Here is a 16,200-nt window from a genome sequence, read left to right as displayed (position 1 = left end):
GAAAAGGGGGATCATCAAGAACCAGTTGGAGCAATCCGAATTGGTTAAAGTGAATCAAGTCACAGCGCTTCCTTATCCCAACCTCTCTGTTGGGGTCGGCCACAGCTTAAACCACCTGCAGTTCAGCCGGAGTGGCTGCTGCTCGCGCGCTCACGCACTCAGCCCAGGCTGCAGAGGAAGTGTGGGGAGGAAGGAAGTGGGCATAGCAGCGTGCCGAGCTGTAGGTCTTGAAGAGGATAACCATAACGTCTTTGTCACTAAAATGTTCCCCAGGGGCCTTCGGCGAATTTTTTGGTTTTTTAAATTTTAATTTGTGACTTTTGATAATTTCTCCAGTGGTTGCCTGCACTTGAAAACAAGACATGGTGTTTAATTGTCGACGAAAGAACTGGACGGCTCCCCGCCGCAGACCCAGTCCCCGAGTTTGTGGCTGGCATTTGGGTCACGCCGGGCTGGCCGCAGAGGCTGGGCGGTCACAGCGAGGGGCGCGCGGTTTGGGGCCACACAGCTTCTAGGCCCCAACTACGGTTAAAAGGGGAAGCCCCGTGCCCCATCCAGGTCAGTTCCTGCAGAGCCTGGAGCCATCCCGCGCTCTGCGGGCTGGGAGGCCCGGGACGGGGTCGCGCGTCCTGCGCAGCCGAGGTACCCCAGCGCCCCCTGCAGCCGCGCGTCGGGGGAGACGGAGCCCGGCCCTGCGTCTCCGCACCACGCCCGGGACCCCACCCAGCTGCCCTTGCCCAGAGAACAAGCGCGAGCACCCGTAGCTCCCGGCCGGCGGCAGAAACTGAGCGTTGGGCCCGGCGGGTGCACGGCGTTCCAGGCCCGCTGGATTGCTCTGCCTGCAGCGGGCCAACTTCCCCTCCTCTTCCCTCCCTCCCTCCTTCCTCTCCTCTCGCCCGCGGGCGCGGGACACGCTGCGCCTCATCTCTTGGGGCGCTCTTCCTTGTTGGCCAATCGTCGCATCCCGTGCAACTTTGGGGCAGTGGCCATTTAGTGTTGAATGTTCCTCACCGAGAGCACATGGCTTGGGAAGCCAGGCTCGGACCCTGCCCCCGAAGGGCCGCTGTCGGGGAGACAGTGATGCTGTTGCTGTGCCTGGGGGTCCCGACCGGCCGCCCTTACAACGTGGACACTGAGAGCGCGCTGCTTTACCAGGGCCCCCCCAACACGCTGTTCGGCTACTCGGTCGTGCTGCACAGCCACGGGGCGAACCGATGGTGAGTAGAGTCGTACCGGTGCGCTCTTGGCAGCTCAGAGCAGCGTGAGAGCGGCGCCCCAGGGATTCCCTGCCCTGTTCAAACTTTCCTCCCTCCCAAGGAGGCAGGAGGGAAACGCTGCGAGAGCCAGCTCGCTGGAGATCTGCCAGGGAAAATAACTTATCCTAGGGTGTCAGCGACCCGGGTGCGTTCTGGCGCAAGGTCCTGGAGCTTCGAGTAGCCGGTGGTGGGCGGAGGAGGAGGTGGGGAAACTGCCCCGCTGCCGACTGCACATCTGTTGCGACGTGGAGCTCAATGGGCAGCAGAGCTCAGGTCTGAGCGCACGTGCACGTGTCTCGCTTTAGGCTCATAGTGGGTGCGCCCACTGCCAACTGGCTCGCCAACGCTTCAGTGATCCATCCCGGGGCGATTTACAGATGCAAGATCGGGAAGAATCCCGGCCGGACGTGCGAACAGCTCCAGCTGGGTGAGTTGGGTGTGGGACCAGGAGTTAGTGACCTCTCGACCCCCTATGTGGACCCCATCATAAGGCAAGTCCTGGAAAGATTCAAGTCGCCTGTTGCTTGTGGTTTAAAGCGTTAAAAGTTTTCAGTTTTAACTCCATATCTCATCTTCCCTCCGTAATATAAAAGAGATTCCCTTCTTTCTGTTAATATCGTTCTCCCTTTTCCTTATGGCAACGATTGCAGTATTCTGACAAAACTATTCTAGAAAAAAGATTTCTTATGATACCTTCTCTTCATCTCTCCCCCTGTCTCGCCATGTGTAAAGCACATTTTAGAGTCTCAGCATGTTAAGGACAGGATCTAGCTAAGCCAAGACTTGAGAATTTTATTTCCATCTTTGACCTATCAAACTTCTTAAAGAACAGGCTAAGGGGCATAGTGGGAATAGCAATTGGAATAGATCCCATATCCCGTCGTTTAACCTAAGGACCTAAAAAAAAAAGTGATACAGTTTTAGTTAGAATATGCAGTGTAAAAGAAAATGTAAGGAAAATTGTCATCTCCGTTGTTAATATAGTTAACCTGAAGCTTAACATATAATTTCCATTCCCCAAACTGTCATCCAAAACTCATGTTAGAGTCTTTTTGCAGTCTCTTCTTAATGTCTCAGATTTGTGACAAGTTGAAAAATTTATCCTGTTGGAGGAGGGGAGAAGTTTCATATTTCAAAGCCAAAGACAAATCTGTTGCACACAGGCAAGTGGGGTAAGAAAGAGGAACTGATATTCAATAATAAGACCTATCTTTTTCCAAAGTGTTAGTTACTGCTATACATATTGCTTAATTTGTTTCCCCTCAAAACAACCCTGGGTCATGGTTGACATTGTTCCTGGTTTATGTATGAGGACTGTGGCTCAGAGAGTTGCACATATCTTTTTAAAAGTTAGCTAGTGAGTGGTCGGTGGGAACTAAAGTCAAAGTCAGGTCTACATGGGTCCAAAGTGTAAGCCATTTTCTTCCACGTATGCATCTTCACTGCAAATAAAATTAGATGAACGGTCTAATATGCTGTCTGCTGAGCTGATAGGTCATCTGTAAACGGTGAACAAAATTGGTATTACTTGATATTTATCTTCAGCATAAATACTTTGCGATTAGCTAGTTATTGGATCTTTAACTTCTTTTGCATTTCATAATAGTATTTGCTCTTTTTCAAACTGAAGCTGGTTCCCTTCATTCAAATGAATTCAAATAGAGTATAAACATAATGGAATTTTAACTTTCAACTCAGAGCACTCATAAAAGTCCACAAGTTGTCTGTTGCATGTAGAATAAGCCCTAACCTCTTGTTAAGCGTCCTCAATCTCAAAAATCACAGTAGGAATGTTTAAAACATTCACAGACCCATATATTTGGAATGATTTTGCAAGGCATAATTTTTATTTCATGAGAGAGTTGTGGGTGAAGAATTAGGGAGTAGAGCGGACAACCTTAGTCTGCCAGAGGATCTTGGCAAGGTCTCAGGAGGAAACAATTTTATTTCGGTTGTCCTGTCATAGTTTCCTGATCCATGACATTTTAACTGATATTTAGTGCCTACTTCCTGTCTGGATGGACACTGAATCTATTTCTGGATGTCTGTGTTTAATTGGATAAATCATGTCATAATATAATATAAAATTTAAGATAATGCCTGCTGAAGGAAGGAAAAATTATTTGGGCATGTGTAGTATGGGGGTTGACTGTTCTCGGAGAAATGTGAACATGGTAGATATGTAATAGACATGAATTAAACGAAGATTTGTTGGATGGATGAATGAATAAAGTGACGTGAAAGTTTATCAACCTGATTGATGAGTAAGATAATTGATTAGAAATGATGAGATGAACTGATATTTTTAATTCTCAAAATTCAGGCCAATCCATAAGGTACTTACTGAGATGAAAAAAAGAAGACAAGATTCCTAGTCAATGAGTTAAAACATTAATGGTATTTGCTGAAGAGTTAACTGAAGTTGTTTCTCATGTAATGTTCTAAATAATACACATATCTTTTATTCCTTATGTAAAGAAACCATCTCTATTCATAATAAATCCAGACGTAGTTTAAAGCTATAAAATAGGGATATTGAGGCTACAGTCTAGAAATAAAACACTGAAAACAATACATGAGTGATATATTTTAGGATTCTTAGGTTTGTGGTCTGTGCACTATTTTGTATGAAGTTTCAAGAGTGTGTGTAAATACAGATAAGCCATTTTCTTTTTTTTTTTTTTTTTTTTTTTTTTTGGGGGGGGGGACGGAGTTTCGCTCTTGTTACCCAGGCTGGAGTGCAATGGCGCGACCTTGGCTCACCGCAACCTCTGCCTCCTGGGTTCAGGCAATTCTCCTGCCTCAGCCTCCTGAGTAGCTGGGATTACAGGCATGCGCCACCATGCCCAGCTAATTTTTTGTATTTTTAGTAGAGACGGGGTTTCACCGTGTTGACCAGGATGGTCTCGATCTCTTGACCTCGTGATCCACCCGCCTCGGCCTCCCAAAGTGCTGGGATTACAGGCTTGAGCCACCGCGCCCGGCCAGATAAGCCATTTTCTATAGGAGCGAGAGAGAGAGAGAGAGAGAGAGAGAGAGAGAGAGAGAGAGAGAGTGTGTGTGTGTGTGTGTGTGTGTGTGTGTGTGTGTGTGTATCTTCTGTATAAAATAGTTTCATTTGTCCTGTTTCAAATGTGGGTGATTCCAATGTTTCAAAAATGCTTAGTTTGGTACTGACACAGACATTAAAATGCAGTTCTTATCTCTGTTGTTTACTTAAATCTATTATTTGTATGTTATCTGTAATAAGCAGGTTGAGGTTAATAGAGACAATAAACTGAACCAGAAGTTTAAAAGTTATTAAAAGGTAATACATTAAAAGGTAGAAGTTGAAATGAAACACAATGAAAAATATTTTGTTGACTGAAGAAAAAAAGTCTTAATGACTAAAGATTAATCTATTATTGCCATGTCACTAAGGTATCATCTTTCCTTTGGAATAGCTTTACTTGCTATCAAGAATCTGAAGGTGTGGGGTCTTCAAATGGTGTCCATCTCACATGCAATTAAAAATATCCACATGGACTAGTCTTTGAGTCTCTGTAGAATTTCATATCAACTGTTGATTCAGATAGACTCCTCCCCTCAAAAGAGGAGGTCCTTATCTCCCCCACCCTACCCTCTGGATAAGTTGTCACATACCATGGCGTATTCATACTGTAAGCAGAAGTGAGCATGACTGTTTATCTAGATTGCTCAGGGTACAAGATGTTAGGCATGAGATACTCCTTTTAGTCAAGTGAGTTGACTGCAGAGCTGGCATCGAGAGAGTTGCCTGGATGGACTGCAAGGTGCTTTTCTTCGTGCTTACGTATTGTTGGCCGCTTTCTACCTCCCTGGCTGCCCACGAGACATCTCGTCTCTCACTTCTTTTGTACCAGAGGAAGGTAGTCTTTCTGTCAGGAGGGTCTGGGCTCAGACTTGCTCATGAAGACTATGTCTGAGAAGATCCAGGTGATTCCTACATATCCGCTTTCCACTGGGGTACTCTGCATCCTCAAGCTTGTTTAAAGGAAACTTTCATCACAGCTGATTCCTAAATTAGGGTGTCACAAATAATGACTCAACATAGTTAACTTGGTCCATCCATGGCCTATCAATATTCAAAGAATTAGAACATAAAATATAGAAATGATTATCAAATTACACTAAAAAATGTGGTCTTTTTTTTTTTTTTTTTGGAGACGGAGTTTCACTCTTATTATTTGGTTATTCAGATAACACTGCAGAGCTTTCATTACTTTGGAGTTACCACTGAAAGTATTACGCACACACTGATACTCATTTGGGCAATAGTCTAAAGTTGCACGATTACACCATCTAGTATAGTATCCACTAACCACAGGTGGCTTTGAACAGATAAAATGTGGCTAGTCAACAATGAGGGCTGTAATGTAAATTACTGGCTTTCAAATACTTAGCATAAGAAAACTCATTAGTTTTTATATTATATATTGAAATAAACATTTAAAAATTAATATTGATTACATAATGAAATATGTTGGATTTATTAGGTTAAATAACGTATGAAGTTAAAATTATTTTTCTTTTTTAATGTTGCTACTATAAAATTTAAATTTTCCTATGGGCTTGTATTATATTTCAGTTGGACAGTACTGCTGTAGAGAAACAAAGTTCCCTGTGTAAAATAACACTAACTTTTTAGCAGATGCTTTCCTGGCATTTATGCATAAATGAGTAGAACTTTCACTTTCCTTTCTAGGTTAAGTATTCTATAGTTCCTGAGCCTTCAAGCTGCCTGCCTGGGCCTCTCTTTTTCTTATGGGAAAGACCCATCTCAAGTTAGTCACCATTATCCATATTTAGATTTCTTTCTGGAAATTATATTACCTTAGCCAGCCTCCTGGTTCATATTACATAACCTGTTTGAAAACATTTAATTAGCATTGCATCATTAAACTAATGATTACCTAATCCTCACTTCTACATGATTCATAGGAGTTATTAGCTTAACATTGTATAGCAAATATCTCACTGTTGAAACTTCAAATATGTTTTTTCTTGACAGCTTTTTTACTTTTTCATTTTCAATATGCTTTAAATTGTAACTTATGATGCTGAAATTCATGCAGATTGGTTATTTTGAAAAATCATCCCTGAATGAAGCCTATTATACAATTATGCAGAAAATCAAGACAGAGAGCTTCATTAATAAACTATCAGGTTACCAGAAAGAAGCTTCCTTATTTCCAGCAGTTTCCCAAACTTCATCTCCAAAAGGATGACGTTTATCTACCTAATTTGATAGATGAGGCTTTCTATGTACTTCATTATTATTATTTTTGCCTTAAGTTTACTTGGTCACTGAATAATACACCTAATGACTTAAAAGCATATCCCCTTGGCAACAGTTCTAGGGCCAGATGTGGAAATCTATTGCACATGTGGGCAATTTATCCATTCAGTTGTTCATTGAGGGATGCCTAAGGGCCAGAACCTGGGCATACAAATACTCCTGTCCCAAGGGCTTTACAGTCTATAGGAGAGGTTATTGTAGGAAAGGATGGTGAGATTTAATCTGGGCAAGACAATAAGGTGATGCATTCCTGAGGAACTGGTGTTCAAGTGAGGGAACTGAAAAATAATCAGAAGTTAACCAGAGGAAGAAGCTATGGAATAGCTTGCCAGACAGAACAAACTGTGTGTATAAAGACCCTGAAGCCTTTGAAAGCAAGATCCCCTTTGAATAAGTAAAAGAGAAGTGTATACAATTGCGCTATGGAGTGTGAACTAAACTGTAGGTTAGAGAGGCAAGCAGGGATTGTTTTTGGTACAACTCTAAGTATGAATTTACCCTAGGATATTTAAAACTGGGAAATGATATCAGATTTGTATGTTTGAAAGATTCTTCTGGTTGCAGGTTACTGAATGCTTTGGAGTAACTGGGTCAAGACTGAAGGCAGTGAGACAGGCATTAGGAAGATTTTGTTATAATTTAGACTACAGATGACAAGTGTCTGTTCAAGGACAGTGGCAGTAGCAATGGAAAAGAACAAAGATTTTGAAGATATTTTAAAGATAGCACTTGGTAATTACTGAATGAAAGAGATGAGGTTCCAAAGATATTACTAAAGTTTCTAACTTGGGCTGTGATATGGATGATGGTACAATGTACTGAAAAATGGAAGAGCAGCAGGTTTTCTGGCAAAATGATGAGTTTCATTGGCTTGAGATTCCTGAGACATAGAAGTAAATGTCTAGTAATCACTTCCATATATGGGTGTGGTAGACAGTAGAGATGTCTGTAATAGCAAATCAGAGTTGAGAGTAATTGACATAACCTAATTTACTTCCAATTTGATTAGCATCTCTCTGGGATCAAATGGCCAATGACAAATTTCTGAGGATTCCTACAATTTGAGAAGTGGCTAGAATAGTGCTGCTCAGGTCTGGCTGCAACTTAAATTCTCCTTCAGAACTTTAACAGTTCTGGCAGCCCATCTCAAATCTCTGGGATAAGTCTAGGTAGGGCACCAATAGTTTCCAGAGGTCTGCAGATAATTCCGGGATTCATCCATGCTTGAGAACCACTGGAGAAGAAAAGGGGCAGAAAAAAAAAGCCAAGAGGGAGAAGCCAAAGAGGTAGCAAGAAATGATCAGGCCAATGTGACATTAACCTGATTAAAGGAAGAGAGTGTTTTGAGAAGAAATGAGTAGTTGGAAACTTTTAAGTTGCAAAGATGTTAACCAGGGTGAGAAATTGTGAAGCCTCATTGGATTTGGAGAGAATTAGTTCATTAGTAACCTTGGTAAGACAAGCCTTAATGGTGAATCCACTGCAGAGGGTTGAGAAGTGAGAAATGATAGCAAGTGTCAATAACTCTTTAACTGGGTTCTTCCTTCATTAATACGTTTTATTGATTACTTATGTATTGGAAATACAAAGTTGAGTAAGACATGGTTGAAGCCCTCAAAGAACCCAGTTGAGATGATGAGAGAGACAGGTAAATGGATAATTATGAGATGATGTAATAAGCATGACAATAGACAGGCACAGAGTGATGAGAGGAAATGAATGGAAGAAGGCTTCCTGGAGGAGCAAAACCTGAGTAGTGAAGCCAGTTCTGACTGGTTCTTAAGAGTACATATAAGGGCTCAATAAATGTGCAATTATTTTTGTTTTTAACATTTGGGCAAAATCCTCTGGGATTTGCTGCACATTTCAGCCTCATTCCAAAGTGTCTAGGTCAGTCTTGGGGTTCCAAGGCCTCATATCAGGCAGTTTAAACAGTAACACCTACTCCTGAGATAGGGAGCTTGGAAATGGCTGTCTTTAAAAGCAGGGATTTTAAATTTTAAGATTAGCTGGAAACATCAAATTAGAATATAGAAGTGGACATACAGGTGACCGGTCTGGGCTCAGTAATGCAGTGTGCTTGTTCTCAGTTTACCTCCAAGACTTTAAAAATCATGGGAAATCTTTTTTATATAAACTGCATAAAATACTATAATCCACAAAAAATGTTCAGAAAATAGTAAGACTGTGGACTTAGTCTTAAAAATCCCTTTCATGAGACTCCTTATTAGACATGTTCTTTTGACATTATGCCCTATGTAGAAAATGCTGGCCAATGCATACCATCTGTTTGTGAATCCCTTCGAGGTCTGCCTCACCACAATACCAGCCTTTGTTTTCTTGTTAAAGTTTTCTAGAAGTCATTAGACCATCATCATTTTGTCTGCCAATCATTGTCTGTAACATCTTGTTTTATCCTTTAAACTCTGCCCAGAGAAATGTCCTTTGATATCTATAACTCTTCATCTCATTTTGACCCTCCATTGGTCAGGATAATATGATACATTCCTCACTGGTTTTTCTCTCATATATTTTTAAGACTTCCTATCTTCCAGACCTCCTTTAATTCTTTTGTTGCTGTTTTTGTTTTGTTTTGTTTTGTTTTTTGACATCCATCCTATCCTGTGTATTCCAAAATCAAGCCCAGAACTTTAATACTGACCGCCAAGCAGATTTCCCTGGAGCATTTTCCGTTTACATTTTTGTATCATTCTTGTTTCAAGGATTTACAAAGTGGTATTCACACATTAGTGACTGGTTTTCAAGTGAAGTTTTAAATCCAAGAGACTAATTGAAAACCATGGAGATTCCGAATTTTCTTTCCTTATTTTCTAATGTTAGAGATGAAAACATATTCTTTTAGTAGGTTGTTTCAGAACAGTATAGCATAGGATAACTCAAAATGTCCATATTTGAAAATAATGGAAAAGTACTAACAACTAATTATTGTCTGGCAGCATAGGACAGTGGTTGATAGTGTGAGTTTTGATCCTTCCTCTCCCACTTACAAGTGGCATGACCTTGGGCAAGTGCTTCAACATCCCTTGTTTCAGCTTCCTCATCCATAAAATTGGGATGGTCATACTAATGCTTACTTCATAGGGATGTTATGAAAAGTGAGTTAATACATGTCTACATGTATTAAAACTGTTTGTGGTACATAGTAAGCATGCAATAAGGATTAGTAATTAGAGAGTAACTTTCCCTCCTTATGCCTCCAAAATGTTAACAGCTGGGGCCCGTTTTTGGCCTTAGTTATTGAAAAGGCTTGTGTACATTTTCTGAGGGATTTTGAAGAAGTTTGAGAACAAGATCTTTGGCAGAGACCTCTGAACCTAGAATCAAACCCACAAGTGACCTAGTTATATAGAGTTCTGAGGCCTCATGATGACTCACGACCAGCCCAGATTTATAAAATTGCAACCATAAGCTTGGCACTACTCTTCTGGGGACATTTACCTCTCAAACTCTTTCCAAATAGAATAGAATAAAATAAAAATTAAGTAGAAAGCTGAAATTATAGACTTTTCAGGTCTACAACTATATAAACTATTTCTCACATAAATTGAGCATGATTACTGGCTGTTTTCAGATTTTGATTAGGCAATATGAAAATATGACATTTAAACACGTTTCCAAAAAGAAAATACTTCGAGAATGGTTTCTAACTTTGATGTTTTGCTATTTTGACTCTATTTGCCACTAGAGTTGGAAGAAAAGGATTTTAGAAGTTTAGTACTTTAATGTCCTGTATCACCTCTAAAACTTGGCTATTTTACTTCTCATTACCCAAATTTACTTTTTATTACAGTAGAATTCATAAACATCATTGTTATTTAGAAATATTGCCACCAGGTTTAACTAGATGTGTGAAAAAAGTACATAGTTTAATATAGTCAATTACTATATGGATTAGCATTAATGGATTTAGTAATTATTAGGACATGCAAGGAGAAACTAAATGAATGGGCCATTTGGATTAAAAAGCTGGACTGCTGTTCAATTCTTACAGCCCTGTGAGTGCCCTCTGCTGGCTCAGTTCAAAGCACCATAATGTACATACCCTGATGAGCAGAGGCATTGATCATTTATTGACCACCTACTAGGTTTCAGGCATTCCTGAATGCACAGGCACAAGTTTTCTATCATCCTCATAGCCCTGCAATGGTAAATTTTGTCATGTTGTCATCTTTGAATTGATTTTCTTACTTTTAATCCCATATATTTCCTAATCTGAAGTTATGTGAGTGAAGGGATTATATAATTATTTTCAATAATTATTGCTCTTATAAAAATATCTTGAATTAATAACTATAAAATATAGATTTGGAACAAGAGTTATTCATCTTTCATGGTTATTTTATTTAAGAAAAACGTTAGAGTGGAACAATTTAAAATGTATAGAATTTTTCTTACAGTGGAATAGAGCTTCAGCTTTAAAAAAAAAAAAAAAGACAGTTGGTAGAGGGTAAGGGCTTTTACTGCTTTTACAAAACTTCATATCACATCATGAGTTTTGAAATATGAGTTATGTATGTATGTTGTCTTAGTAGCCAGAAAGCCAGACTGAGAGCCCCAGTGAAATATCTAAATTGGTGGGGAAGTCACGGTACAGTGATGCAGGTAGATAAAGCAGACATTTAATTGCACTTGAAAAGTCCCAAGCTTTCCCGTTCACAAAGTATTTCACTTACACCGTCAAAAGTTAGATAGAAAGAAGAACTTTGAGTCTGACCTTCACTCTGGTGGTACTTTCTTTAGTGGAAATACCAAAATACTGAGAACTATTCTAAATGGGGAAAAGAGCAGGGCAAGATAGGAACCAAGTAAGTGACCTTTTTCTTACACAAGTGAAAGTTGATTGTATAGTCTGTGGGCAGATTTTCTATATTTTACACATTTTCAGCTAAAAGGTTCAGAATATATTTAATTCATATGTCTGAAACATTTGTAGATTTCTATTATTTTCCCAGCTACTCTACGCTATAGAGTGAAATAACTTAGAAATCAAATTTTTTTTTTTTTTTTTTTGAGATGGTGTCTTGCTCTATCACCAGGCTGGAGTGCAGTGGCGAAATCTCAGCTCACTGCAACCTCCGCCTCCTGGGTTCAAGCAATTCTTCTGCCTCAGCCTCCTGAGTAGCTGGGACCACAGGAGCATGCCACCACACCCGGCTAATTTTTTTGTATTTTTAGTAGAGACAGAGTTTCACCGTGTTGGCCAGGATTGTCTCGATCTCTTGACCTCATGATCCACCTGCCTTGGCCTCCCAAAGTGGTGGGATTACAGGCGTGAGCCACCGTGCCCGGCCTGATGTTATTCTTTATTCTAATCTTTCCACTTATGGATTTGGGCAAGTTGTTTGATTCCTTTAAGACTTAATTTTCTCTTTTGTAGGATAGAATTAATAATACAATCATCCTTGGCTACTGCTGTGGGTGTAAAATGAGTTAACGTGTTTGATTACAGTTCCCCAACAGGAATATGCCACATATATTTTATTAGCCAGGTTGTAGGCTGTGATGCATGTGCAGCTTAATATGTTTAAATTAATCCTTAAAATAATGATGACGATGACAATAGCAACTAACATTTGCATGTTTTCTCTGCGAGGCTCTCATCCAAGCACATCACACACATCTCATTTACTCCACAGCCCTTGAAGAAACCCTCTGAGATAGGCATCTTCTGTGGACTCCAGCTGATTCTGTCTTAAGTCATCCTACTCACAAATCATGCTTTGTGAAGATCTTCAGACTCAGAGGCTGTTTCCTTTCAGACCATCTGTTACTGTCTTAAAATTGAAGAAAATAATAGTTTGGAAGAGAAGTAGGAAAGAATCATAGTAAAGAGAAACGACCTCTCCAAAGCCTAAATCCCTCAAAGTTTGGAGATAATTGTACAGTAGTACATTCTAGCAAAGCATTTTTTTTGTGTGTGATGATTAATGTATTTCAGAATTCCCTCCTTTATACATATTGAGTTCCTGCCCACTGCATGTAAGGCACTATCTTGAGCTATGGGAAAGCTGCTGTCAACAAAAGTCAATCTGCCCTCATGGAGGTGACATACAAGGTTAAATGTCTAATCTCCAATAGTCCCTGTCACACTTGGAGCAATGACACTAAAACTGGTGCTAGAATAACAATGAAAGTGGGAAGGGTAAAGAATGTACTTAACTGGCTTTGTACTAACTTTATTTTATCAAAATTCCTGTTCACATTTATATTCACATTTGTATACTGATACACAGCAGTAGTAAGAAAGAAACTGAAGTAATAAGCATGCATTTTTTATATTTTCTTTTCCAAATTAAAAAAATATATATAGCACAGAGAGGAAAGAGAAAGATAGGTTAACAGGGAATGATGGTTTTAATGTGACTTTGTTTTTTAAATATCTAGTGGAAAAATGCATTCAACTGTGCAAAGAATTAGCCATTCTAGTTGTTTAAAAGGGAAAATTATCACATGTTAATTTCTGCTGACCTCTTTTATGTTAAACCATGTAAAGTACTTTTTCAATTATGGAGCTGATTTGATTTACTGAGAGTTTAGATGAGTAATGTATGAGCTGAATTGAAAACCAGATTATAAATCACTTCAGCATGACATTTGGATAAAATATAAAGATAATCTGAGGTTATTTATGGTGTTCTGTCAGAGAAATTCATGAGAATTAGCTCTCATGGCAGTTGTAATCATCATCATTTTTGACCAAATTAGAACTATTACATTTCTACTCAAAGAAAATTTGCTTAACATTTGCTATTTCAATAGGTAACTAAAACCAAGGGGGAACAAAAAGATATTACTTTTATTTTTAAAACAGGGTTTTTAAAAATATGTATATATACAAGAAAAGGCATAACGATCTATTAATATATCAAGCTTGTCCTTGTGGCCCAGGATGGCTTTGAATGTGTCCCAACACAAATTCACAAGCTTTCTTAAAACATTGTGAGATTTTCTTGCGATTTTTTTTTTTAAGCTCATTAGTTATCATTAGTGTTCATGTACTTTAGGTGTGGCCCAAGACAGTTCTTCTTCCAGTGTGGCCCAGGGAAGCCAAAATATTGGACACCCCTGAGCTGCATTGCAGAGCAGTTTTTCACAAGCCCAACCATATGCTACAACTACCTGGGGAGCCTTGAAAAAAATTCTCGTAACTCGTTCTTAACCCAGACACATCAAGTCTGAGCCTCTAAGAGTGGGACCCAGGTAGAGGTACTGGTTTCCAACTCCCTTCAGTTGATTCTAATGTCCAGTCAAGGCTGAGTACTGAATGGGAAGGAATGGACTCAGGATCACCCAGGTTAAGGGAGAAAAGCTTTGGAGAAGGCCATGATCAGAAGCTGATCATGTGAACGTCTTGCCTCTTCTGCCAACATTCCATGGGGACAACAAAAAGAAAAGAGAAGCTGGGCATGGTGGCGGGCACCTATGTTCCCAGCTACGCAAGAGGCTGAAGTGGGAGGATTGCAACAGCCCAGGAGTTTGAGGCTGCAGTGAGCTATGATCACACCATTGTACTCTAGCCTGGGTGACAGAGTGAGATCTTGTCTCTATAAAAAATAGAAACAGGGGAAAAAGTTCCAGGAATTAAAAGACCCAGAACGCTAATGGGGACTCACAGGATGTTCTCTGAACAGATTCTAGCCTGTAGCCAGTACTTGAAAGTTACCTCAGTATTATCACTGCTGTTAGGGGCTGCCTCTATGGTAAAAGCAATGTTAAGAAGTGAAAAGGAGAAACATATCTAAATGTAGTATATGTATTTGCTCGCTTACTAAGATTGGTTTTTCTTCTGTGGAAGAATGATTGTTTCATGGCTATTTTCATGAATTTTCTTTCTGGTGGTGCACTCATTCTTTTTACACACATTTGAATTAAGATATTAAAAAGATGTGTAGTCAAACCATAATAGAAGCTTTGAATTGTTTTTCCTTTAGTGACCTTTCCATCTTCAGCACCCATTTCTGGACTGTGTGTTGGGGATGGGAGTATGACAAAGATACCGTCCGGGGCAAGATGAATGTGGTCACTATTTACTCAGCCTTGGAAGTAGGGCAGAAACATTGTAAATAAATGTCGTTAACCCTAACAAAAATGAAAATACTTCTTCCTACAGGATATTAATCAATTTCACCATAATTTCCTCTGAGTGATCATATCCTGTGTGTCTAAGAACCCTTGATTGCTGATGTTGAGAGGCATCTGTCAGTATCAAACAGTGGATTAACTAACAACTGTATAGGAGATATTTGAAAATTATGAATCAGAAATTTTATCTATATATTAGAAGGCAATATTGTTTGAAATCACATTGTAACAGATGTGAGATTACATCTAGTGGCATTTTGACCCCCCCCCCACCCCACCAATTTCCCACTTACACACCTGTCATATGATTTTCTATTTGAAATCTCTTCTGCTCATGGGTGAATGAACCACATCACTGGCTTCCCGGGAAAGCTCTTCCCACATTTATTCTTTTTTTTTTTTTTTTTTTTTGAGACGGAGTTTCGCTCTTGTTACCCAGGCTGGAGTGCAATGGCGCGATCTCGGCTCACCGCAACCGCCGCCTCCTGGGTTCAGGCAATTCTCCTGCCTCAGCCTCCTGAGTAGCTGGGATTACAGGCACGTGCCACCACGCCCAGCTCATTTTTTGTATTTTTAGTAGAGACGGGGTTTCACCATGTTGACCAGGATGGTCTCGATCTCTTGACCTTGTGATCCACCCGCCTCGGCCTCCCAAAGTGCTGGGATTACAGGCTTGAGCCGCCGCGCCCGGCCTCCACATTTATTCTTAGGTAAACATCTCTTTCTTGTGGCTTCTGGAGGGCTATTTGTTCTCCTGTTTCTAAGAGTCATTATTTTTAACCTAGAGTAAGAAGGGAAGGACATGAACCACACTAGAAATAAAGCCCCAGGACTTTGGTGAGACTACATGGGACACATCCTAAAATAGCCTAATGATTTAGTGGTTCTTTTTCCAGAGAGCTGGGAGGCACTCCCATGGAGAGAAAGATGTTTCAAGAAAGTAATGTTAGTAAGTGGGAAAGTGAGTAGTTTGTGATGTGTGTAAATCTCAGTGTGAGACTGGGCAGTGATGACATTGTGATGTCACCTGATGGAGCTAAAACTAAAACGAAGAGGCAATGCAGAATATTAAACAGATAACAGTTCATAATGCAAGAGTTTGCCTAGTCTTCACTCAGAAATTCACAAAACAGTTCAGCTAAGAAACAAGTGATAATATGCTATTTTTGCACATAACTTTTTGCTGTTTTCGTCAAGCTATTTACATGGTATTTTGTGGTTCTAAACTATTGTCTGTTTTTAATCTTCTGGGTGGCTCTGTCTAGAATAATAGATTTGTTTCTAAATATTGGATGTAATCTTAATGAAAGAGTTTATTAAGCATACCATGTTATTTGTGACCTCCATCTCTCCTGTCCTTAATTTCCCTCTTGATCAATTATCTTAGTTAACTGAGTGTTGACTATAACTTTATAAAAATTTTAGTATTTTCAGAAGGTATTTATTAACATGGCTGTTGTAGCAAACAACAGAAACTTCAACTTCATGTAGACAGAATCTACCATTTATTATCTATTTTTGACA

General features: G+C 39.9%; 1 protein-coding gene across 5 annotated transcripts in view; it reads left to right on the top strand.

Moving 5' to 3' along the window:
* Positions 1 to 339: 339 nt before the first annotated feature.
* The window catches only part of ITGA4 (integrin subunit alpha 4), a 93,471-nt gene continuing 77,610 nt past the window's right edge, over positions 340 to 16,200 (top strand). For all 5 annotated transcript variants that reach the window (XR_004273281.1, XR_004273280.1, XM_032292764.1 and 2 more), the window contains exons 1-2: positions 340 to 1,217; positions 1,562 to 1,683. Coding sequence is in view for 3 of the 5 variants with exons in the window: in XM_032292764.1 (XP_032148655.1) it covers positions 1,021 to 1,217; positions 1,562 to 1,683 (319 nt within the window). In the remaining 2 variants the exon portion in view is untranslated. The remainder of the gene's footprint in view (positions 1,218 to 1,561; positions 1,684 to 16,200) is intronic.

This window comes from Sapajus apella, unplaced genomic scaffold (genome assembly GCF_009761245.1).
Source record: "Sapajus apella isolate SASKATOON/1434 unplaced genomic scaffold, GSC_monkey_1.0 scaffold28, whole genome shotgun sequence".
Taxonomy (NCBI): Eukaryota; Metazoa; Chordata; class Mammalia; order Primates; family Cebidae; genus Sapajus; species Sapajus apella.
Note: the sequence above shows the minus strand (reverse complement) of the source record. Positions and strands in the feature narration are given on the sequence as shown.